This window comes from Colossoma macropomum, unplaced genomic scaffold, assembly GCF_904425465.1.
Source record: "Colossoma macropomum unplaced genomic scaffold, Colossoma_macropomum, whole genome shotgun sequence".
Classification (NCBI taxonomy): domain Eukaryota; kingdom Metazoa; phylum Chordata; class Actinopteri; order Characiformes; family Serrasalmidae; genus Colossoma; species Colossoma macropomum.
The window spans coordinates 8,230,661-8,256,133 of record NW_023494792.1 but is presented as its reverse complement, the minus strand read 5'-3'; the positions used below and the strand labels follow the sequence as shown (position 1 = coordinate 8,256,133).

The following is a 25,473-nucleotide window of genomic DNA, read 5'->3' as shown; positions in this document are numbered from 1 at the left end:
CCAGGGACGTTGAGAGGGAGCTATTTCACAAAGCAAGATTTTATTTTTTTTTGGCCTACATGATCAGGCTGTCTGAGTAATGTTTATAATAGTTAAATTGTTGTAATAATAATAACAATAATAATAATAATAATAAACAACGTTTTCTTTGGTTTCTATTTTGCCTTACATTACTTTGCATGTATCTCTCAGCAAAGAATGAATAAAAAGAAGACATATTAGGTTAAAAACTCTCTCAAAACTATCACAAAACAATATCTCAAGCATCCAGCAGTGTATTCATCATTTCACGTAACAACTTTCTGTGAAGTAACTTCTAAAGGTATTAAACATTCAGATGTCTGGTTCCGCAGCACCACCGTGAACATTTTTGACCCATAAAGTTTCAAACCACTCTAAATAACTGTTTACATCTTACAAATTATGAATAAAAAAAGGGTGGAGTTCCCCCTTTAACACTCATATGCTTTTGGATAATGGGGCCTGATCATTAATTCTGTATTAGTCTTAGAAATGCTACAACCATGACTGATATTTCATATCTTGATAGTTTGTACAGTACTGGCAGTACACACCAAGCAAAAAGTACCAATGGTTCTATGACTTGTAACAACAGAAGAACCATTTTAAAAAGTCCTTTTAAAGAGCCGTATACAATAGGGTTTCCCAGAGAACCATTTAACCATACAGAACCCGTTTATGCATTCAAAATTGTTCTGTCACTATAATCCTGTATATAACCATTGCCTTTCCTCAAGAACCCTTGAAGAACCATTTGTAAGGATGTACAGTCAACTGAGCATCATCCTCATATTAAGTAACAAGCATGAACACAATGTGCTGCAGCACTTTTAAAAGAGATTTCTTGCTGCTGAAAGTGGTAGATGTTGGAGAAGGCGGCAAAAATGAGCGATCCATAATATACAAATACATCCTTTTTCAACTGGACCCTGACACAGTTCATAACAGGTGTGTCTTAACGTGATCAGCCACATTCAAATACAACAACACACGAGCAAAGAAAGATCACAGGACAAGAAGTTCTGTCAAATCACTTTAACAAGAAAAAACAAAATACATTGCAAAATCTGCAGTTTCTCATTTCCGTCATCAATTCAATAGTACAAGTAGTAAAATAAGACTCCCAGTTCATGTGAAATCCTTAACAAATGATGAAGCAGTTGTTGCTTGTGCTCTAAGGCAACCACGTCATTCCATTCTTATATAAAAATGTTAGTGAGTAATTATATATTACTTTCTCTACAGCTCAGCTATGAGAGATGGACTCTTGATAGTGCAAAACTGCTCCCCTATTTTGGCTATTTGAAATAAATAACGTAACATTAATTGCACAGTGGCACAAGGAAGTTTCAAACCCGATGCACCTGACTCTTCACCCCATGGCAGTCAGTCGTTCAAAATCATGTATCAAGTCTTTCTCCGTTTTACTTTCACTGCTTGTTTTTTTTTCATCTCCTCTTCCTCCATACGAATGTCTTCTTCATCTTCCTGGATACCCAAGCGTAAACTGAAGCAGAGAAAAAACAAAGATGCATTAAGGTACACACTGGTGTTTGCGTTTAAGCGTCCACCTTGACACACTTGTCAGGTTTTTTTTTCTCGAACAAATCATGTCATTTTTCTCTGTTTGGCCTCTTTCCGTTTAATTTCTTCCAGCTCTCGCCGTTCTTCCTCCTGATCCTCAAGCACAGCCAATCGCAGGCTACCAGCACAAGGCGCCAACGCAGAACACAAAGAAGCACACGTTATGACTTATGATGATGCAAACTGATGCCAAATATACCTTGGTCTGCATACATTTCTTTAGGTTGAATAAATTCAGTCTAGTTTACCTTCTTGCCTCCTCCTTCTGCTGTTCTTTCCAACTGCTTTCCATAAACTTTAATGCATAGTCACTCTCATCTTTGTATCTGATAAAACAGAGACAATTGACACTTTTATATTTATAGTGGCTACTTTACAAAAACTATTAACATAAAATGGTTACAAATGCATGTCTGAGACACTGTTTTATGATAGCTCTGAGATAAGGCTTTGGCCTTTTGGTCTTCTTTAAAATCCACTCATGCCAGAGGCGTACTGCAGGATGTTCTGAGGCTAAACATCCATTTTCAAATTTATCACAATTTTACCATTATCAACATTACATATAAACAAGATGTCTTCATTTGTGTTGTAGACATTGCCACCCCTGACACCTATTACTACTACTGTGAAGAAACAAAAGACAGTAAGTTTCTCCACAATGCACCATTTCACATCAAACCACTCTCTATGACTGTTTACATCCCAGTGACTGAATTGGAGGAATTCCACTTAAGGCCTTAGTTCAGAAACCCACAGACATTATATATCAAGTTGAATTTCAAACAACTGATAACTTACTTGGTCCTATCGTAGCCAAAGATTTCCCTGATATGCTTTGAAATTTCGTCTTGCTCTTCTCCTTCATCATCAATGAAGTCATCCATCTCTGGGTCATATTCCTCTTCTTCATCTTCATACTTACGTTTGTAGCTAGATGTTATTGGTGGCAGCACTGGTCCTTCAAAAAGGGTTAGAGAAAGAAACACAAACAAAAGACTTTTTAAATGTGAATAATCAAAAACGTACTTGATAATACTTATAGTATTAGATGTTTATAATAGCAATATTTATAAAATTCACTGTAGAATGTGACTACCAGGACTACCTTGCCACAGCAACACTGCTATATTTTAGCATGCCAAAATGAAAGTGAGTCAACCATGAGCCAGATTTGCTGACTAAACCTGCTGGAAATGCCTGCAGAGGCATTTGAAAGTAACATGTTTTTACAGGCACGCAGTCATTAAATTGCAGGGAGCTGCTACTCTCTGGCAGACTGGCAAAAATGTAAACGGCAAAATTACTAATCAGCAGCACTTATTCTGGTCTTCTAGCTCTCAAGGCCTACAACACAAGTGAACAATTATATTTCTCCTGGAAAAAAAACGCAGATACCACAATTAGAAAATCTCTTACCAGTTGGTCTAACCAAAATTCTATGGCCAGTTGGTCCTATAATTGTTTTGGGGCCTTGGGGAACTGAAGGCCTTGGGGCCATTCCTGGTTTGGGGGCAAAGTTCTTAGATGAAATTGTTTCTGACACAACAGTGCACTGGGGTCTTCCAGGGCCTGAGCCCATGCTGTTCTGTGGTCGTGCAGGCATGCTGCCACCGGGCCTACTAGATCCATTTGCAGAGGGTCGGCCTCCTCCAGGCACAGGGCGGCCTTGCAAGCTACCTCCGGGTCTCGGCTGCTGCGTGCCTGCTTGCTTTGAGGAGTTACCAGGAGCAGATCTCATTGGTCCATTGCCACCTGGTCGAGGAGCAGGGTTGCCTCCAGATCGTGACACTTCTCCTTTTCCAGGCTTTTGAGGAGGTCCTCCCTTGCTTGAGATACTCTGTCCAGGTCTGACCTGTCCAGATCCTTTGATCCCTTGAACTTGGCCCGGCAGCCTAGACGGGTTCGATCCAGGTCGGTTCCCAGAACTACTTGATTTTTCTTGAGGTAATCCAGGATACCCCTTCTTCGAGGTAAGGTCACTTGAGGTGGTGGGCTTTTGGCCTGTCTGCGGCCTGGTTACTGCTTGCTTGACTGAGGCTGGGGAACAACTCTTCATGGTAGATTTACCACTTAAGGCACCTGAGGAGCTAGAGCCAGGTTTGGACCCGTTTCCATGAGATATCTTGGCAGAACTGTGGGGTCGCTCACTTGGCGTATGCTGCTTTGGCATTTTGCTATTTCCACTGGGGGGTTTTTCACTTGAAGACTTGTGTGATTTGCTTTCCCTACTGTCCCTGTCAGTCACATGTTTCTTGTTAGAATTTGAGATGGACTTGCTATCTTTCTGCCCTGAAATTTTTTCTCCTTTACTATCTCTCCCTTTATCTTGTTTCTTAACTTTGCGCTCAAGTTCTAACTCCCTAATTTCATCTGCTGTGCGAAGCCTCTCTTCAGCTTTCTTGACTGTAGGTTTTAACTCAACAGGTTCAAACTGTTTTTTCTCAGCAAGCTTTAAAAGGTCTGCAAAGTTCATGAGCGGTGGAGCACTTTTAGCTGGAGCACTGGGTTTTTTCTGTGTGTTGCTAATTTTGCTTGGCCCACCGCTGCGGGCCTGAGGCCTCACTGCCGTTGGTTCTGGCTCAGATTCAGATTCAGAATCAGTTGCTTCATATTCATAATTGTCCTCATCGTCATAAACATCTGTATACTCCTGCCTTTCGTCAACCATTTCTCCCTTAGACCGCCTTTTCTTGGGCTGCTCTACAATAGGTATGCCATTGTAGCCCCTAAAGTTGTCCTTGGTGCGAGACGCCATGGCACGCGCCTTTCTGTCAGATTTCAGTTCGACCCTTTTAGCCAGAAGATCATTTTTCTGCTTTTTTTTCTCCAGATCTGAAAGTAAAGAATATAGAGAATTAAAGGAAAGAATGTAAGATAAAATAAAACAATTTAAGAGAAAAACCACCTGTTAAATGATACCTTTCTTTTTTTGCTCAATTTCCTGTTTCTTCAAGAACGCCTGTACTGCAGCAGAACTGACACCTTTTACTCTGGGGTCTTTTTTTGGAGGACCAGGTTTCAAGCTATACCTCTTCTGCAAAAACAGAGACAGATCTTCAGAAAAAGGCTACTGCTACATGCTAACGCTAATAAAATAGACTGATTATTAGCTGCATTGCATCTCTTCTTACGTTTCACATTAATCTTATAAACCAGACTGACAAAATACATAATTACAACAGTACAAAAATACACTACTCGTCAGTCCACACCAGACATATGGGGCTGGCTGACACAATGACATATCAGAAGATAGCAACCTACCTGTGTGCTGCTATGGCCCTGCTTTTGGGAAGCCATAGACAGGATGCTGGTGAAATCCATAGTGGCAAATGTCGAGCTGGCTACCAAGAGCTTCTACCTCAGCGATTTATCAGCTGTTAGCCTGTTGGCTAGCTAAGCGAGGCACGACTGGCCACTACTTTCCTATGCTTGTGGCTAGCTTTGTCCAGATAACTCAAATCAGCTTCTTACGCCACACTCACACGGCTGCATTTTACCAATATGTGCTAAAAACGAGCTTCTTCGACAGTATCAGTCCGTTCTATAGGACAAACGAGCTACTACACCGATCCGGAGAGGCATATCTGGCCAACTTCAGTGAGCTAGCGAGCTAGCTAACGTTAGCTTGCCTAGCCTATGTGAACCGATGTAAGATTAACGTTCCCAGTTAAAACGAAGAGAGTCGGTGAGATCTGTGAATAAACCACTTAACTCCTATTTCTCGACATCTTCGGTGCGTCGTTCATGTAATTACTCCATATACTTTATCGAAAACAAGAAAAGGAGCACAGAGAGCGAGAGACAGAGCAAACGCGTCCACTTCTAATCTGTCCACATCATTTCTGTGAGGTGAAGCGGCGCCTCATCCGGTCGGCGAACATATGTAACATCCGGAATGGTCTGTCTGTCATGGTGCAAAACAGGCAGATGTTGTGATGGACACTGTGTGCTAAAACACAGTTTGAAACTCATGGTTCACCGCTGTGGCCTCGGAATGGCCAGTTAGATGGCCTGAAAGATTAGCTAGCTGTACATTTTGCGGAGGAGTTTAAAAATCAAAAGAAACACAGGACTAGAAGTGCCGCCAGGTGTCATAGTTCTCTTACAGGGCCGCTGATATCGGCTGTAAGTAGAGTCACAGTGATTTACAGCTTTTCATTCATCGTCCCAAAGTCATTTAATCACATCTGAACCAAACTTTTGTTTGACAAACGACCCTCACTGTGTCATTAGCGAGAACAAACAAGCGTGTAGCAAACAGAGGATGTAAATAACAACCAGAGTAAGCCCCTCCCCCAGGGGGCGGTCCTCTTCGCCTCACTCTTGTCCTATTTACAGGCAGCCTTGCGTTCTGATTGGACAGATATTTTAACTACATCCTATCCGTGCTTTCCGTCTCTGCCTCCACCCACGGTTACAGCTGATTCTCTCCTCCCCCCGTCATGATGAACTGTCCCAAACAAGAGGGAGAGAAAAACAGTTTTCCGCACAAAGGAGCGTAAAATAGTCTTGCTGTCTCCTTCCATCTCCACTCCGGCGCCGATCCTCTTCCTGTCCGCTCAGGCGACAGTCCTGATACAGACCATGGTTTCACCTGTCACTGTGGTGAGTGGACGACTTATTCGCTTATTCTGCAGTTTCTCTAAAAAAGGCTACTTCACTGCGGTCCTAATTCATAGCACCGGTGCTGCTGCTCTTGTCATAGTATGTGTTAAAGTGTTTTATTTTTCCTTCTTCGTTTTAATGCATCACAACACCGCATCTTTCCGCTCTCCTTTAGCCCAGCGCTGGTTTTGGCGATTGTCTGCTGCAGCTGTAACAATAACGCACCATAGCATTGTTAATCCATAGGATTTGCTCCGTAATCTTAATCTGAGAACATTAGTCAATGGCAGTAGTCCTAAATATTTTCCCTTTAGCGCGGAGATTATTCAATTGCACATCATCGAGCCTGTTATATCTGGATAAACAATGAGCACGTGATCATGACCAGCATGCCCATGTTTGTTTATTTATTTATTTATTATGTATTTATTATTATTATTATTAATATTAATATTTTTATTATTATTATTATTACACTAGCCTTGTCTCCATCCGCAGCTCATCTGATCTTAGAAATGAGCCCACGCTAAAGCAAGCTTGGTGCAGGTCTAACAGCAGCTCCTCTCCTCAGTTTGATATGTGAGATATTTCTAGAATCGCGCTCAGTGAAGCCAACTTTGGCTCCGTCCCATCAACCGGCACTTTGTAAGCTGCTCCGCGTAACGACACAAAAAAGATTCTCACGATTTCCTTATTGTTTCAGTGCTTTCAGCTGCTTTCAAAGGGCTCTCAGTGAAAGGAAGCACTCATGTGACAACGCTTTTTTTCTTTTTTCTTTCTTCGGGTGACGCATGCGCTCAGCGCGCCTGTAGTGGACCTGCACTCGCAGCGTTAGACATGGTGCTCTCAGACTCTGAGTAAGGAGCAGTGATTAAATAACCCGGCACTTCATCTGAACGACAGGGCTAAGGTCTAGGGCTGTCGGTCAGTAAACTAGCCCACTGAGGTGAATTCACGTTTTATGGTCAATTTAGTATAAATTAATGCAGTATAGTGCACATTTATTCCATAATATTTAGTATCTAATGGTTATTATATTATGGCTCCTCAGACCTGCATATGTATAGATGTTCACACAGCTCTTTAGCTCCTTTCACATCAGCTCTTTATTATTTTTCATTGTACTTTTATTTTATTTGTCTCTTAGTTAAATATTCTGTGTGCTAAACAGTCTGTGTGCTTGTCTGGTCTCTTTAGGTTCATACATGTGAGCACTCACCAAGACAAATTCCATATATATGTAACAAAGTTACACCTTACCAAACCTTACCAAAACAGTTACACCTCACAAAACCTTACCAAAACAAAGTGATTCTGATTAGTTTAGTATAAATTGTTAAAAGGATACTCTGACTAAAATGAACTATGTTGTACATGTGCCTTCTCGCTCTCCTGCAGTGGTGCTGGGTAGTCTTGAGAGTGAAGTTTTCCAGTTTGAACAGTAGGAAAAGCCCCTTCTGATGATGTGTCTTGAAGGTGGGCATAAATTTGAGAAACTGCTGATTTGGAGTGGATTTTATGTGTGGACTGTTTGATTTTTTCCACTAGATGGCTTAAGCAGAAGGAAATACGATAGTCAACGTTACTTCTAAGAAGCTGATTATTACATCTGTATTTCTATGCCTCTACATCAGAGGTACATGACTGGATTTATTTTTTGCCAGAGGGTGATTCACAGTGGTTGTATGACATATTTGCTTATGAATTGGATACACAGTCATGAATTCTGTCAAGACTATGAGGCTGAGGGATGCAATACTGCGATACACAATATTACATAACATAACAAATAACGTACCATTGCTGTCCCAAAAATTCTAATATAGTAACTTTACAGTAGAAGGCAAAAATGTTCTTAACTTTTAATGTAAGTTGATGTAAAGAGGTTTTATTTCAAGTCATTTTGCAGTGTTTCTATTGGTGCATTCAATATTTTCATTGTACTTTATTGTGCGTATTCACATTATATTGTTAATTTGATGTAATATAATAGTACAATAACTTTCACCTCATTTTCACACAGCATGGGCCAGGATTTGGTTTCATAGCTTCATTCCACTGCCTGCACACTTCCTTCTTACAAGCTCCCGCCAGTAACCATGATTCTTAGCCGATCATCAAACATTGAAGGAAACTTTGTGTAAACAGACACGCACTGAGTATTAGAGTATAATGAAGTGTAAAAGACAACCCTACATTTAGTACATCTTGGAAATCATTACTAATTTTACCTTTGAGACACTGATTTGCTGAGTCCTGTTCCAGAACTGCAGTGGCTTACTGTGACCTTTCCCAGACTGCAGGGGTACAATCTGATTAAAATATATGCTTGCTAACAATAGCCATTTTTCCAGTGGAACAGCACAACTTCAGCCCCCCACTTCCTCTCCTAGGCCAAGGAATCAAAACAGCCAAGTTCTCAGACTGGCCTAGTGCATTAGTCCTGATGCAAGTGCATTCAGGGCAGTTCGCCATCTAGCATTTAGGTGCCTGTATTATTAATGCTGCGCAAAATGTGCACAGTACCTGTGCAACTATGCCAAGCTATGTATATATATGCTATGTAGATAGCAGCTTTGCTTATACAAACATTCAAAACAGACATTTATTAGGAACATGTAAAAGACAGAATGGGAAAATTCATCTAACAGGATTGTTTTTTTGGAGTGTTTTACTTAAACCCCTCCTTTCTGTGTTAATCTTTCAGGCTTTGATTTGGATTATGCCTGAGCTGTGAGGGTGCTTTGATTATTCTTGTCATTTCCTATGCTGATATGTGGCATTTCGCTCTCATTTTTATCCACTCAGAAAGATGCATTAGCGGCCACATTAGCGGTCTCTCTCTCCCTCTCTTTCTCTCTCTCTCTCTCTCTTTCTCTCTCGGAGCATGCATGCGGGGACACAAATGGACACAATGAATAGAATATTCTGATATGCTGTGAACACTAGATTGAGTGTTTTCGGCTAGTGCTGGAGGCCTCCAGCTCGGTGGGAAAAAGTGGAGCAGAAAAGACAGAATTACAGTCACATGCCCTACCGAGCTGAAGTATTTACAATATGCAGTAGGGGAGCTAAAGCAAATGTATCCTTCTATTGTGTTACGTTCATGGTGTGAAGAAGAATACAGTTATTCTGAGGCTGTTTCTTTGTTGTGCCGATGTCTGTGGCTGCTTTAGTTATTCGGATTGAAAAGGGATGAATGATTGATTGACTGATTGGAGGCAACACAAAGCTGTGCTGCCATAAATTTACTAGAAGTACATCTGCTATCGTAAAACATGATTTTAGCTCTCGCCCCATCTGCCCCACTCTAAGAGCACCGTGCAGTACTTGGGTCTTATCTGCCTTTGCCATAGATAAACACAGTACTGCCAGGTTATGGACAAAGCAAACAAAGCAGTACATCATCGCCCCCTTATTTACTGTTTTCCGTCAGTGATGGTGGACTAATTTGGTTCATTTGTTTCACAGAATTATGCAATTGTTTGTAGCAGGGGACATATCATGCTCTGAATTGAGCCAGGCTTCTGGAATGAGCCTCTGCTTTGTGGGTCGGCCCCGGGGGTTTAAGCAAGAGAGCGGTTTTGCAATCAGCTTGGTCCCTCCGCTCTGCCTTCGTGCCATGCTGCTCTGAAGTGGTGGGATACAACTGGGTTGTTTTTGTAGGTTTCAGAGCACAAGGTGAAATGTTCAGCAGGATTGCTTTGCTTTGAGAAGTCCCCCTCCTCTCTCTTTCTCTCACTCTCGCTGCCAGAGAGATCTAGAACACTGTGGACTGGACACAGAGCTCCTGCCCTCCCTCCCTCCATAAACACAATAACCCTGAAAAGTTTTTTGTTTGATAAGCTTTAGATGTTTGATTCATATGTTCTATGCGTTCGTCCTGATTAGTTGATTATGTACTATTATTAGAAGAAGGCTCTCACAACATTTTGACATCATAAACAAGAGAATCAAATTAAAATCGTCAGTCACTGAGAGGAATTGTTGCCATTGTGGTGAGTCATTAAACCATCTCAAACACAGATGATAGACAATGACTTACATATTGTCTACCATTGTCTATGGTCTATTGCATGGCTGGCTTTTTAGAAGTTGGGAGTTATTACTTTTATTTTGCCATACTATTCAATAAACCAGTAGGGATGCTCCAAAATGTTTTGCAATAAAATGCCACACAACAAACTACATCTACATTCATTTCAAGTTCAAGAAGGCAAACATGGCAAAAAAGGGTTATTTTTCATTACAGAAAACAAGACTTTGCACACAACAGTAACTTTTCATCAAATCTTGAAAATAAAATTTTTTTAAAATATCTCAGCTTTTACATAGAAACGCAAATGTGGTACTGATTGAAATCATCAGCTTATCCTACAGAATTTCTCTGCTTGTTTCAGTGAGCTTTGAGTGAGAAATACATACATAATAATAATAAAACCAAATAATAAAACGAACCTTTTAATAATAATAATAATAATAATAATAGTAGTAATAATAATAATTATTATTATTATTTATAGAGCACTTTTCATACAGGTGGCACCTCAAAGTGCTTTACAGACAGCTGATAAACTTAACAGTCATAGAAGGAACTATGAGCATTAATTTAAAATCCCATAAGACAATGACAGCTCAAGTTAAAAAGATGAATACCAAAGAGACGTAGAGTTTTAATTAAATGTTAAAGAGATACATTTTAAATGTTTCTAAATGTTAAAAGTGAGCACTGAGCTTGACTGTTTAATAAAAGGTGGAATTGAGTTCCACAGTCTAAAAACATAAAATCTAAAAGAGTCTCTCCACATTTTCTGTATTTTACGGAAGGTATTTGCAGAAGGCCACTATCTGCAGATCTAAGGTTATGTGCTGGAACATAAAGAGACAAACATTCTGTGATGTAAACGGTGCTTTAAGATCATTTAGGGCTTAAAAACTAGTAGTGAAAGTTTAAAATCTATCCTAAAAGATACAGGTAGCCAGTGCAGTTCTTTCAAAACTGGAGTGATATGACCTCTCTTTTTTGTTTTTTGTTAAGATCCGTGCTGCTGCGTTTTGTACGAGTTGTAGAGGATGTATTGTTTTCTTAGGAAGCCCAGTAAGAAGAGCATTACAGTGATCAACTCAAATTCACAAGTTTCTCTGCGTCGCTCTAAAATAGAAAAGGCTGACCTTTAGCAAGATTTCTCATATGATAAAAAGCTACTTTAGTGACTGTGTTTACATGCGGGACAAAAAAGACATCTGAGTCTAAGATTCCACCCAGGTTTCCTACTTATGAAGCATAAGTATTCAGCATCTCATAAAGCAACTTTCTCTGAATTTTAGTACCAAGCATTAAAGCATAAAACAGAATTCCTCCAACCATAACCTGCTGGCCTCACAACTGATCTTTAACCCAGTCATGTTCTGTCCTTTCTGCTCTGTCCTTGGTGTCCAGGTGAAGAGTGAGGGCCCAAAGCTGGTGCCCTTCTTCAAAGCCACCTGTGTGTACTTTGTGCTGTGGCTGCCCACCTCCAGCCCCTCCTGGTTCAGTGCCCTCATCAAATGTCTGCCCATCTTCTGCCTCTGGGTGTTCCTGTTGGCCCATGGCATCAGCTTTTTAGGAGCCCACTCCAACGCCCGGAAAATCCTCGCAGGACTCATATTCTCTGCTCTCGGAGATGCTTTTCTGATCTGGCAGGAGCAGGGCTACTTCATCCATGGTGAGTTGATTATATTGCATCTCTTGATGTAGGAGGAGGTCAAATAGGTGCGATTTTTTCAGTGTTGTAAGTCAGTAGATGTTCGCCTCAAATGCTATGAAGCATGAAGTTACATATTTTTGCTGTTCTAACAAAACCTTGTGTCTCCATTATTATCTTTTTTTTAATTTTTGCAGAATTCAAAATACCAGCTGCTGTTTAAAATGTATTTAAATTTCATGAGAAATAAAACAAAAGAAAGGCAGCAAAATTCCTTGGGAAAAAATCTTGTTCAATTAATTTCCACTAAAATTTAAGGTTTTTCCCCTGTAAAGATACCTCTTTGGAGATACAAGGTTTTTTGCTGACAACAACAATATACTTCTGATCACCTAGGTACTTTATTTGCATGTTGGTGGCTCAGCTACAAACAACAACTTAATCCAAAGTCGATCAGCCAAAGCCGAAGTTTGCATTTTCACCCTGTATCTCAAATTGAGCACTTAAGTAGTGTACGAGCCACCTTTAGCGGAACTGAAAAAGAAGTGTGGAGTGTGGCTTGTGCTGGTTAAGCTCCTCAGTCACAGACTGCGGTACGAAGCAGAAGGGGAGGAGCCAGGAGAGTCTACTGTGATTTGAAATTTAAAAATTTTAGATAATAAGATTTTTATGTGACATCATTTTCATTACACTTGTGCAGTTATGCAGAGAAAGAGCATCTAGGATGTTATAGCCAATTGCAAACCATTAATGTTTTGAGATGATACCACCTTTCTAAATTCCAGGCTCTAGAGAGAGAGATGCATAGTATATAGTGGCCACATTGAGAACCATGATTAGTTTCGCACTGGAGCAAAGAGCTAACAGATAATGGATGCTTGCGGTCATCACTTTAGCCTAGTGCAAACGTAAATACTTAAATCATTACACGCTTGCCTCAAACCACATTCTTAAGTAATCTCAAATGAACTTGCCTATGTGGTTTCTGATACTTTATGACATACAGTGGACAAAAGTATAAACAAAATTCAAGGCTGCTCCTCCTGTTTAAGCTATGCAACATACATTGGTCCATTTTTAGGGACACAAATGTTAAACAGTGTAAGTGGGAAAGTTGTGTGCAGTCCTTCAGTGGTTGTTGTCAAGCCCATCCTACACTTAAATATCCAATAGAGCATTAAGTGTTTTACTGAACCATGACATCTTTGTGTATACAGGGCTGCTGATGTTCGCCGTCACCCACATCCTCTACTCCTCTGCTTTTGGGATGAAACCACTTAATCTACTGGCAGGCCTGGTTATAGCCACCATATCAGGCCTTTGCTACACCCTCCTCTACCCCTACCTGTCTGCACCCTTCACATACCTGGTGGCTGTCTACATCGCTCTTATTGGCTTCATGGGCTGGAGGGCCATCGCCGGCGTCCAGCTGACCAACGACCTGTGGACCTGGACGAAACTGTCTGCCTGCTTGGGAGCCGTTCTCTTCATGGTGTCTGACCTCACCATCGCCGTCAACAAGTTCTGCTTCCCCGTGCCACACTCGCGGGCCATCATTATGGCCACGTACTATGCGGCCCAGATGCTGATCGCCCTGTCGGCTGTGGAGTGCCAGGATGCTGACGTGGCCAGAAAGAGAGTGTGAGGAGCCCTGCTTTAAACCTGCCTCACACCAGCAACCTACAGAGAGCGGCAGCTTCACTTGTTTGGGTCCAGTCCCCCTCCCCACAAACCCTCATTCTTGAGCCCCTTGGTCCCATGGTGGCTTCCCCAGCATGATTCTGTTCTGAGTTGTTTTATGTTTCCGTAGGAGGTTTGACCATTGTTGGAGAGTGTGTGAGGTTTGGTCTCCATTCGGAGGCTTCATGTCGGAGTTGTGTTTGTACATTATTCAATCAGAAGTCCGGCCCTTTCTTTTAATTTTATATTTTCGAGTCCAGTTCTGGTTTTTCACATGGTTTTACACTCATTCTGAAGTCGAGAAGGGAAACATGAATCTATTTGACTATGGGATTCTCTTAGGGATTCTCTTCTATTCTCTTAGTTGTTAGCTGATGCTGTGTAAAATGGCATTCTGTTCAGAGCACTCCTAGTGACTCGCTTATTTTGCTCAAGACAGCCACTCTGCCTTCTTTCTGTGTTTCTTTCTCCTCCTTGCTCTCCTGTTGTATTTTAGAGAGTCCCAGCAGGCCCAAGGAGTCGTGACTGTTCTGTAGCTGTCGTGATTAGCTTTAGCTTCTCACTGGTGAAAAAGAATGGACAACAGTGTTTGTGTAGCTGGAATCGTTTTTATTTACGGGAGCTGGTTTCCCCGTGTTATCTTAGTGTTAAAGACATAATCAGAGAGCAGCATGACTTTTTATACTAAATATTATAGTCGAGCAGATAGAATGGATAACCCAGTGCTCTGTCTCCGTATGCATCCTGTCAGTATTCTGTATTTTTATTCTGTCTTTTTGTCCTTGAGACATTTCGCAGTGTTTGCTCTGCCAATTTTGTTTGTTAAGCTGAACCCACTTGAACACTCACACATACTGCTCTCTTTCTCCTTCCTACCCGCACACTTGTAGATGCACATTCTAATGCTGGACAGGGTAGTTCTTGCTGTAAATCTTCAGCACTAGTTCTATCTTTGTGGATGGAGGGGCATAACAGAAGATTATATCATATGATGGATAAGCCTATGCTTACAACTGCATCTGTGTTGTTTTGTTATTGTTTTTTTACTGGAAAGCTGATGATGTCTGTATTTTTAGCTTAAGCATGTCATATGATCACCTTACAGGCACCAAACATGACGCAAAAGGGACTCGGTATCATTAACTAAATACCAGGTTAATGCCCCTGTAAAAGGGAAAGGTTACTTCAGGGGAAGCTAGTGCTCCCCATTATGACGCCTTGGGTAGTCAATCATCAGAGTTACTTCACTGCTGTAGCTCTCTTGTGAAATCACTGCATTATCAATCCTAGCCTGTTTTGTGTATATTGTGATGTTACCATTCAGGTGTATTTTCACAGATGCTGTGAGAGGTTAAGAACTTTCTTTCTTGAAGAAGTAGAAGCAAGGCTACTTACCACATTTGTCTTGTTTTACTGACAGGTCATGGCCTAGTCAAGTGATAACAGAGAGTCCGCTCACAGGCAGTTGCATTGCACTGAGCCATAACTTAGATACAGTCGGTAATTTATCTCTCTCTGCATGTTTTATCATCTCGTTTTCTGTCTGCTCTCTGCCTCCTACAGTGCGCGTTTGTTGAAACTGGCATTGTCAGCGATCTCTGAGTTTAAACTTGAGAGGGAGAACAAGCAAAGCTAGTACCTTACCTACAATGTGCTCTTACGCCATCCTCATGATACTCAAACATACGCAACCACGAAGAAAAGACAGACAATCCAGGAAACATCATCCTTATTTTATTTATTTATGTTCTTTTGGATCTTTTTTATAGTTGCTTTTCACTCCCAATCTTTAAGTTATAACCCCCCCTCCACTCTGGGAAAGCAAAGGCCACAGATGCCTCCTCCAGTGCGAAATGCATGAAAAAACTGATGTCACATACTTAGAAACCACTCACCCAGAGCGCCTCAACACGCTTGGAGGAGAACATGATCACTTGACTTTGTGTGGTTGGCCAACTGAACGAGTCAGTTTTACAGCAAAGGAAGGGAAACAGAGTGGTTTCTCTGGCCACGCTCCAGCCCAACGCAGCCAACAGTGCTATGGATGGTACATTGTACAGCTCATCGACCCTTCGCTTTATCCTGTGTACAGGACGCCTTGTGTTGTTGCAGATTTCCCATTCAGTCATCCATAAAAGGGATCAGCACCTGGTCTTCTATCGCTGCTAAACAAGGGAAAACAAACTGTGATGGAAACGCTATCGGGCTCTTTATGTGTTCAGCTGTTGTACTGGAGTGGAGAAGTGAAAGGGTTTTTTTGGTACATAAACAGTGCAGAGCACAGAGCCTTGCTGTCATTAAAGCAGCAGGCAGATCCTTATCAGGACTTTCATGTCCTGTCACTCAAGCCTGGGTTGAGTTGTTTTAACCCCCCCGCCCCCACCACCATCTTACACAAAATGCACACCACACACTCACAATATGTGCATGTGAATATTGGAATATGATATATTTATCATTTACTTTCTTCTTTTACTTATTTATTGCACTTTTATCAACATTAAACAATGCAATTTCAGAAAATGTGGTAATTTATAGAAATTTAATTTCATGTACAGTAGTGCTTGGCAGTATCTTATAAACTTAACCAGCAGTAAAGTTTGGATTTTAGATAGGGGAGCTTTGTTATGCTAGACATTTATAAAACGCTAGAGAGAATCTAGCATAGGGCTATATGCGCACAGACATACGACCTTGCTTGTCCAAGCACCATTGCGACACTTTGGGTACTTCAGTTCAGCCCTGAGGGCAGTTTCGTAGGCTATGCCTTCCCTATCATCAGTCACACTGTCAGCAAAACATTTGCTTAGTCAGTCTGAATAGTGTCAGTGGCAGCATTGTCAGCGAAAAAGAATGTCTCATCCAAGCCATCATGTGTTATCTTCCCTAACACAATGTTTAGTAGCCATCTGAGGAAGAGACCAAGTATTTAGAGATGACTGGCAGGGTTACAGCAGGTCAAGCAGCGACTGACTGTCCCTTAGGCAGTAAGGTCACTCATTTAACCTCTTAAACTGCAGGCTTATTATACTTGTTATTTAGTAGCTACTTTAAATAAGTCTGGAACTACTATGACACGGATATGTAATGTACATAGCTGGGACATTCAGGTCCAGAAAGTAAAAAAAAAAACCTTTTGTTCCAACTGCCTGGCTTCACTTCTTAGTTCAAAACAGAGGAGTCCAGGCAGTGGGAACAAAATCCTGGGGAGGACTTTTACCTTCTGGACTTGATTTTCCCACCTCTGGTTATCACAGAGTGAGGAATTGAAGTTGAGGCCTACTTACAGGCCCTTAGAGTTTAAGGGGTTAAAGCTTCTGAAATCTTGGGTTGGATTAGTTTTGAACCTAACATGGTTGATTAGACTCTTTTAAAGGAATGCTCCAATGTTTTTCAGCCTAATCTTCTGTATCTGTAGCATACAGTCAATTACCATGGACAAACATTTTGACGTGTATCCCTGTACTTCACTAAAATAACAGAAAATCCATTGACTAGAAGCAGACTTATAATAGAATTCAGCAAGCAGGTGCTAAATAATTTGCTAATTGGCTTCTGGGCAGATACTCCAGCACCTGCTTATTGGCTTCTATTATATGTGTGATTAGAATCAGCAGATTTCTTCTTATTGTTCTAGTATGATGGTGATCAAACTCTTGCATTAGACTGCAGTTAATTGAACTGTCATACCAGCTAGTGATTACAATTATTTGAATTCAATTGTTTGGGTTCATGCTGTACTCTAGTATAGAGGTTAGGCTGAAAACCACTGGAGTATGGGGAATAATGGAGTAAAGTTCCGCTGATGTTCAGAGCTTGCTGTGTGTAGAGCTTGGTGCTGTAACGTGTGATTTTGCTGTGGTATGTGAACAATGCAAAGATTAAGGCCAGTGTGAATGTCTGCAGAAGCTGCTGTAGTCCATGCAACCAAGCTAAGCTAAGCTTCTCCTCTGTTTGCAGAAAGTAAACGCCACTCAGGCCCCCCTACATGCGACTCCCCTGGGGGCTAGTTAGGCACAGACAGAGGACACCACACCTCCCCCCATGCAGTCTCCCCCTTTGTCTAAAGCTCGTCCCATCAGAGGAGAACAGGTGCAGTCAGACATGCGGCACGGAAACCCAATCTTTAGCGAGGAGCTGTGAGTGGGCGAGGAGATGCAGGACAACAGAGGGGCAGAAGGTTCCCTTTCCATCTGGCCTCAAACTCCCAGGAGGCCTCTTTCTACCCCCTGCACTGCTGATCGGTTTACCCCCTCTATCAACACACTTACTGTTCCTTCTTTTGTGTGTAGAGACAAAGGGGATGTAGGAGAAAGCACTACGAACGCAGTATTGATGACTTTGTGTGTTTGGGGATATCTGTGCTGGTGCTGAGAGAAAATGTAAGGCATCAGCAGAGAGAGAGAGAGAGAGTGCAAGTCAGTAACACTTGACTAGCACATGCCCTTGTCCTAAGCACAAGAGAATGTAGAGCTGTATATGCACTTTTTTGTTTTTGCTTCCCCCTAATATGCCCTTTCTCTACCGCTCTGTGTAATATGGTCACTTTTGATACTCAGCAGATAGTTTGCATTTATAATTCAGCTGTCTGTTTTCTTGCAGTTCACCGTAGAGGGTGATTTAAATACATTGTGATAAACACTGATAACTCTTAAAGCTCCTACACATGGAGCCTACACTCTTAAAAAGAAAGGTGCCAAAAGCGGTTCTGTGGAGTGATGCCATAGACAAACCACTTTTGTTTCCATAATCCAGAATCTTTGGTAAAGCTTTACTGTAGGGCAGTGTTCATAAGGCTGCATGAGCCCTACTTAAGCTCATCAGGACAACTGGTGTAAACCTCATAGACATTCATAAAGGCTTTTTCATGACAACAGGCCTAAATCTACATGAACATTCGTAAAGGCTAGTGACATCACTTATTTCTGTCATTGGGTTTTGTCATGACACTTTCTTGGGTAAAAAGACATAACGTGTTATAACAGCTGACTCTTGGCCTTTTAGTGACATAAGGCAAGGCAAGGCAAGGTTATTTATACAGCACCTTTCATACACAGCAGTCATTGAAAGTGCTTTACAAATGATGAAATACAAAGATAATTCATTTTATAATTTAAAATTTAAAAAGTAAAATGAAGTAGAATAGAAATTAAAAACATGATTAAAACAATACATTTTAAGAGAGAAAAACATTAAAATTAAATAAAATACATTTAAAAAGTGTTAAATGATGAAGTGTTGTTGCAGGACAGAAGAGCTGTAGAGCTAAACGTGTTTTAAACTGCACTGAAAGCTGCTCAAATGGGGATGTTTTCAGCCTGGGTTTAAAACTGTCTAGTATTAGGGCTCTTCTAATGCTCTCTGTCAACTGGCTCCATTTAAGAGCAGCATAGTAGCTAAATGCACAATGTTTAGATTTGATCTTATGCAGGACTAACTGACTAGTTGCTAATGATCCGATAGTTCTGCTTGGCTCATATCGCTGCACAACAGATAAATACGCTGGTCCTGCACCACTGAGCGTTTTATTGACCAGTAATAGTATCTCAAATTCTGTTCTGTAACAGGCTGTTAGTCAGTGTAAGGATTTAAGAATGGGAGTGATATGTTCCGTTCTTTTACTTTTAGTGAGACTCTGGCAGCTGCATTTTGAAACATCTGAAGCTATTTGTGTTTTTTGGGAGTCCAATTAGGAGACCATTACAGTAATCAATCCTGCTAGAAATAAAGGTGTAGATGAGCAATGTTGATGGTTTGACATTGCTTAAATCTTATAAATGACACTCACTTTACTTAAGGGCCACAGAAAATGTTCACTCTTCTTCAACCAGCCTGATGAGGCAAGCTGTCATATTATCGGCTTTATGTCACTGTGACATACACTGAAATACAAAGTCTATGTCATTTCACTTTAGAAAGCCTAATGTAAGGAAAAATCAATGGTACCTGACAGATATTATGTTAACTTGAAATCAAGGTTGGCAAATGACAAATGACGCCTACTAGAGTAAGGGTTTATAGATGTTTATGTAGGTCTTCCTGAGTTGTCATGAAGGGATTATGTAGGTTTCATATAACCTTATGAACACTGCCCTGAGATGTGCATAATGTAAAGGTTTCATACTAGTGGTCCTCAAATGGATACTCAGGGCAATTCACATTTTTGCCCTATCCAATCTAGCAACATGTAGAAACCATCCTTGGGGGCCCTTAGTACTGGTTAAAAAAAATCATACTTCCATACTGTACAAAAGTTCTTTGAGGTTCTCAAAGGTTTTTCTCAGAACTGTACATCCAAGCAAAGAACCATTGAGGAATCTTTTAAGAGTATGTAGTTTAGCGTGATGAGTCAGTAAGGGAACTACAGCTGGTTCTGATGTTAATCTTTATTCAAGCTTCTTCAGATAGCTGGACAAACAGACTGTCACTATTCTTTTTTCTTATATAGTTGAGTCTTAGCAGTACTGACCTTGATACATACCAAACTTTCACTGGGAACAAATCTAAGGACTCTGAAAGGACAGAAACAAAACAAAGTTTGGGTTTTTTTTTTAACAACCTGTGTATATTCGCTCATCCATTCATTCCTACATAGAGCCTGACTTTATGGTTCTGCATTACTGGACCTCCTTATTGCCTTCCTTGAGCCTAGTGCTGTGAGGAGATGTGCTGGCTGCTATCATCAGGAGATTTAATCTCAGAATTCGTTTTGCTCTCACCTTACATTGAAGGAGAATTCTGCTGATTATTCAAAATTTCTGCATGATTCAGAGTTTGAGATGTAAACAAGAGTCATTCAGAGTGGTTTGATGTGAAATAGTTAACAGTAGAGAAAATTGTGGAGTCAGATTTCTTTAGAGGTGGTGATTAAAACCAGGGATTACAATGTTTTTACCCAAATATGGCCGCTTTATTTACTATCTAAAACAACCGGTGAACCTACACGTCTTCTGAGTTTTTATATATATTGCTGATAATGGAAAAAAATACATTTTTGGGGGTACTTTTGTGTGCTTTATAACATCCTGCATGTACATCTCCACCATGAGTGTATTTAAAAATATGTTTTTGTTCAAAATCTTAACTCAAAGCTTTTGTAAAACAGTATCTCTGCCGTCATTATGCACATATTCATACCGATGTAAAAGCTTTCTTTAAGGTTACTTTTAGAGGCATTAAACTTTTCAGATTTCAGAGTCAGTAATTTTCTCTGGAACACAGAATTTCACACCAAACCACTCTGAATGACTGTTTACATCTTAATGATTTAATTATGCAAGAAATTTCATGAAATCAGTGGAATTCCCATTTAAGTGGCCAAAACATTTCTGTGCTCACCAGCTAACTTATTGCATAAACTGTAACAGTTTGCGTGGATCATTTTTGATTAAATCTGATGATATTGTTTACTCTGCCATAGTGGTCAGTAGTAACAGGATGTGGTGCTGTTCTCATCAGTTTTAAACACATATAAAGCACATATAATGTAAACTTAATACAAAGTGGAGGCAAGATGAATTCTGAGTATATACAAAATACAAGGTGTGACGTTTTTACTTGCAAAAAGTGGCTAACAGCATGTGTAACCAGTGGGAATATTATGATCTTATACCAGTTGTGGGACTGTGAATGCAGTCTTTAAAGAGTGCAGTGGTTTTTAGATTACAAAGACACAAGCTTCAAGGGAAAACAGTTCAGATTTTTTTATAAATAATAATTTAGCCTATAACATTGTAAAGTTGGCGTTGTGTTGTGAATGAATTACTGTTCATTTGCTAAATAGTTCTGAATATTTTGCCTTATTGTCATAAATGTTCAATAGTTTTTGTTCCTTTCATTACTGTTCTGTAGAAAATGACCATATTGCTCATTTCCCGTAGTGAAATTGCTATGAATGTGATTCAATCTATAGAATAAATAAATGCAATTACAATGCAACAGATACACCCTCTATGTGTCATTTGATCATTCTCTCGCCGTCGCATCTGAGCTTTATCAGAACTAAATAAAACTTGGTGATAAATAAGCCTCCATCAAAGATAAACACAGGAGCCGAGAGTCTGCGCAGTGAAAGTGGAGAAGATTATCATCCAAGTAACCTTCACTGCTGCAGAGTCTGACAGCACTCAATCAGCAGGACATCCTATCTGAACACATAAGTGGTCACTGGAGTGAATATCAAGTATCTGTCTCGAATGTGAGACAAATGTGTGAGTGTGTGTGTGTGTGTGTGTGTGTGTCCTTGAACACAATGTGACCAGATCCGACCAAAATTTTCATCCAAATAAATTAAATCTGTAAATTCGTTCTCTAGTATTAGAGATCTCAAGTGATCATGCCTATAATAGCTATAAGGATTCAACTATGTACACATTAGATACTTAAGGGGGAATTCCACTGATTTTTCAAAATTTCTGCATAATTAAATACCTAAAATGTAAACAAATTCACTCCGAGGTTTGATGTGAAATGCTCAGTTCTAGAGAAGTTTACTGAGTCAGAATTGTTTACAGTGGTGGTGATAGGAACCAGATGCCTGAGGAGTTTAATGCCTTTTAAACCCCCCCCACAGAAAGCTATTAGATGCACCTGTTATGAATACACAAGTACATGCAGGGCAATGTAAGGCAAAATTGTAGGCTACCAAAGAAAACTTCCTTACTACTGTTTTGCCATTACAAACATTACATTTAAAAACTCAGAAGACACATATGGGTTCACAGGTCATTTTGGATAGCAAATAGAATGGCTATATTTATTTTGCATCACCACCACTGTAACGAAACTAAGCTGGTAAGATTCTCTACAATGCATCATTTCATATCAAATCATTCTGACTGACTTTGCTTACATCACAAAGATTTAATTAAGCGGAAAATGTAAAAAAAAACAAAAAACAGGTGGAGTTCCCCTTTTAAGGACACTTTTTATAATTTGATCACGTTCTCTCTCTGCTAAGGTTATTGTGGTGACTTCCATTTCTTTCTCATGACTCAAGTTTCTTTTATTGCGACACAACAGCACTGGTGGTATTTTGATTTGGTACAGCTCTGCTTGTAAGTGCACAGTAACCAAACAATGTAGTAAACAGTAAAGACAATAGTTGCAAAACATAAAGACATTTATACCTCGCATAAAGGTAATGACCTAGGAAATGTAACAGTGTGGCATATTAGTGACAAGTACTAAGCAGGTACTATCTGAAATGTTTGGCAAATACAGTAGAGTGATGTAGTTTGTGCTTTTAAAAGGGACTTCTATTGATTTTTTAAATGTCTGTATAAGATGGTTAAGATGTAAACAGTCATTCAGAGTGGTCTGATGTGAAACACTGTGTTCTAGAGGAAATAACCACACAGTGGTGGTGATAGGAATCAGACGTCTGAAGAGGTTAATGCCTTTAAAAGCTCCCTCTTAGAAAGACAAAAGATAATATTCTGCCTAATGCAGACACTGTTGTGTAGTAGTTCTGAGATAAAGTTTTTAGCCTAAAACATAATAAGGCAAAAATAGTCCTTAAGAAGTCTTATTTGTACAACCACTATTTTGCCATCATTAACATTACATATAAAAACTCAGAACACATGTGTAGGTTCACTGGTTGTTGTGGATGGTAAATAAAATGGTTACATTTGCGCCTCAAAGAAATGCAGAAATTTTGATGGAGTTCCCCCTTAAGTCTCAAAAGGACATGGTGAATAAACTCACACTGAGGCTTTTTCTGTGTGTCAGTAAAAGAGAAGTAGGCCTGTGTCTGGCAGGGAGAATGTGATTTCCTGTGTAGAAGCAAAGGCCTTCAAAGAAAGCACTGTAGAGTGGAACACTGCACCAGGTTGGAGTGCTAGTGAGCTGAATCCTGATAAGAAAGCCTGCCACTAAGCCTCAGCCAGTTGCAGTGCTTGGATATGCAGCAGAACCTTAGTTACAAAACCTTTACAACAAGCCTGACCTCTTGTGGTCATAGTGAAGAATTGCATTTTTTCTGTATGACTGCTACGGTCCACCAGATTTGTGCCACATCCAGAAGTGTAGTTTCACTCACTGTAGAGCTACGTAGTCAGCCTGTTGACATTTATGACTGGCTTATTTCAGGTTGCTTTGATGCAGGTTTGGACATGCTCACAGCTTTGTAATTGAGTGAGGTGAGATTCAGGCCTCAGGGAATATTCTGGTGTTTTCCACACAGGTTTCAAATTTCAGGTTTGCTCATCCACATCCTCATGACCATAATGCGCCCCTGTGAGTGTGTTATTAATGTTTGCCTTGTGTTTTTTTCTCACTCAGCTTTCTCTCACGTTCCCTGTGGAACTGTTTCATGATTAACAGCTCATGCTGTCATGTCCTCTGGCTGCAGTGTGGAGTAAGGTCAAAACCAAGAACAGGTCAGTGCAGTTTGAGTTAAAGGAGGATTCCACCAATTTTTTTAAAATTTCTCAATAATTATTTTTTGGAGATGTAAACAGAGTCATTCAGAGTGGTTTGACATGAAATAGTTAATTTTACAGTGGTAAACAGTGGTGACAATGGGAACCAAGAGTCATCATGTCTACATAGCCATGTTATCTACTGTCCAAAACCACCAGTAAACCTACATGTGTCTTCCATGTTTTTATATGTAATAATGAGGATGGTAAAATAGAGTTCAATCTGAAAAAATAAGTTTTCTTTGGAGACTGTTTTGACGTATAACATCCGTCATGTATCCCTCCACCATGAATGGATTAAAATACATTTCAAGCCAAAACGTTACCAAAAACTATCATAATATAGTATTAGTATATCTCACCATTTTATGTAATATCTTTTTGTGAAGGAGCTTTCAGAGGCATGAATTTCTTAAGACGTCTGGTTCCTATCACCAACACTGTGAATCATTTGGACTCTGTAAGTTTCTCTAGAACAGAGCATTTCACACAAAACTACTTTAAATGGCTTTGTTTACATCTCAACCATTTATTTATGAAGAATTTTAGAAAAATCAGTGGAGTTCCCCTTCAATGTTCTTGCTCAACTTTCTATTGAAAATATACACCATGAAGCACACACAGCATTTTCTGACATGATGCAGGTTTTATTTTGCTAGAATAACTGACGTAAAGCAGACATTTAAATACATGCAGGGCATTTTAGACATTTTTTGAAAGTTGGGTAATGAGGTACACAGATACCATTGAGAAAAATGTTACATTTCATTGGAAATTCCACAGATATTTCAAATTTTCTGTATAATTCAATCGCTGAGATGTAAACGGCCATTCAGAGTGGTTTGATGTGAAATTCCCTGTTTGAGAGGAACTTGCCAAGGCAAAATAGTCCCCAATGAATACTAGTTTTTTCTGGATTTTCCACTATTTTACTATTATCAACATTATATATCAAAACTCAGAAGGCGCATAGTTTCACTGGTAATTTGAATAGCAAATAAAAAGGCTATATTTGTGTTTTAGACATCGTGACTCCTGGTTCCTATCACCACCAGTGTAAAGAAATCAGAGTCTGTAAGTTTCTCTACAAAGAATCATTTCACATCAGACCATTCTGAATGACTCTGTTTGTATCTCAATGACTGAATCATGCAAACCCTTTTAAAACTGTTTCTCCTTTAATGTTTGAAAGCTTCTGCATCGAACCTCAGCACTACAGTCTATATAAGCTGCAAAGCAGAGTTTTCCGTTTTATTATATTTAAGTGAATGGATGTTTCCATTATGAAAGTTCCTCTTTCTGTCACACAGCCTGCGCTGCTAATGCACATACTAAATCAGATATTCAGCTTCACTGACCCCAACTACTGCCTCTTTTTCATTAGTCCCACTGACTTTGCTGAGGTTTACAAATGCTTGGTGATAATCTATTAAGAAAAAAACATTAACATTGAATATTCATTAATGAAT

At 40.0% G+C, this 25,473-nt stretch overlaps 2 protein-coding genes across 2 annotated transcripts; one reads left to right on the top strand and one right to left on the bottom strand.

Annotated features, from left to right (window-relative positions):
• Positions 1–1,421: 1,421 nt before the first annotated feature.
• spty2d1 (SPT2 chromatin protein domain containing 1) lies at positions 1,422–6,061 on the bottom strand. The gene is made up of 6 exons (XM_036575786.1): positions 4,873–6,061; positions 4,528–4,642; positions 3,025–4,440; positions 2,407–2,566; positions 1,854–1,931; positions 1,422–1,528 (listed from the first exon to the last, which is right to left on the bottom strand). Exons 1-6 carry the CDS (start codon positions 4,930–4,932, stop codon positions 1,429–1,431), a joined length of 1,929 nt encoding a protein of 642 aa, XP_036431679.1. The 5' UTR covers positions 4,933–6,061; the 3' UTR covers positions 1,422–1,428.
• On the top strand, positions 6,061–18,683 carry tmem86a (transmembrane protein 86A). Its single transcript, XM_036575787.1, has 4 exons — positions 6,061–6,216; positions 11,657–11,921; positions 13,118–13,541; positions 17,541–18,683. The coding sequence occupies exons 1-4, from the start codon at positions 6,196–6,198 to the stop codon at positions 17,545–17,547; spliced, it is 717 nt and encodes a 238-aa protein (XP_036431680.1). The 5' UTR covers positions 6,061–6,195; the 3' UTR covers positions 17,548–18,683.
• Positions 18,684–25,473: the final 6,790 nt, after the last annotated feature.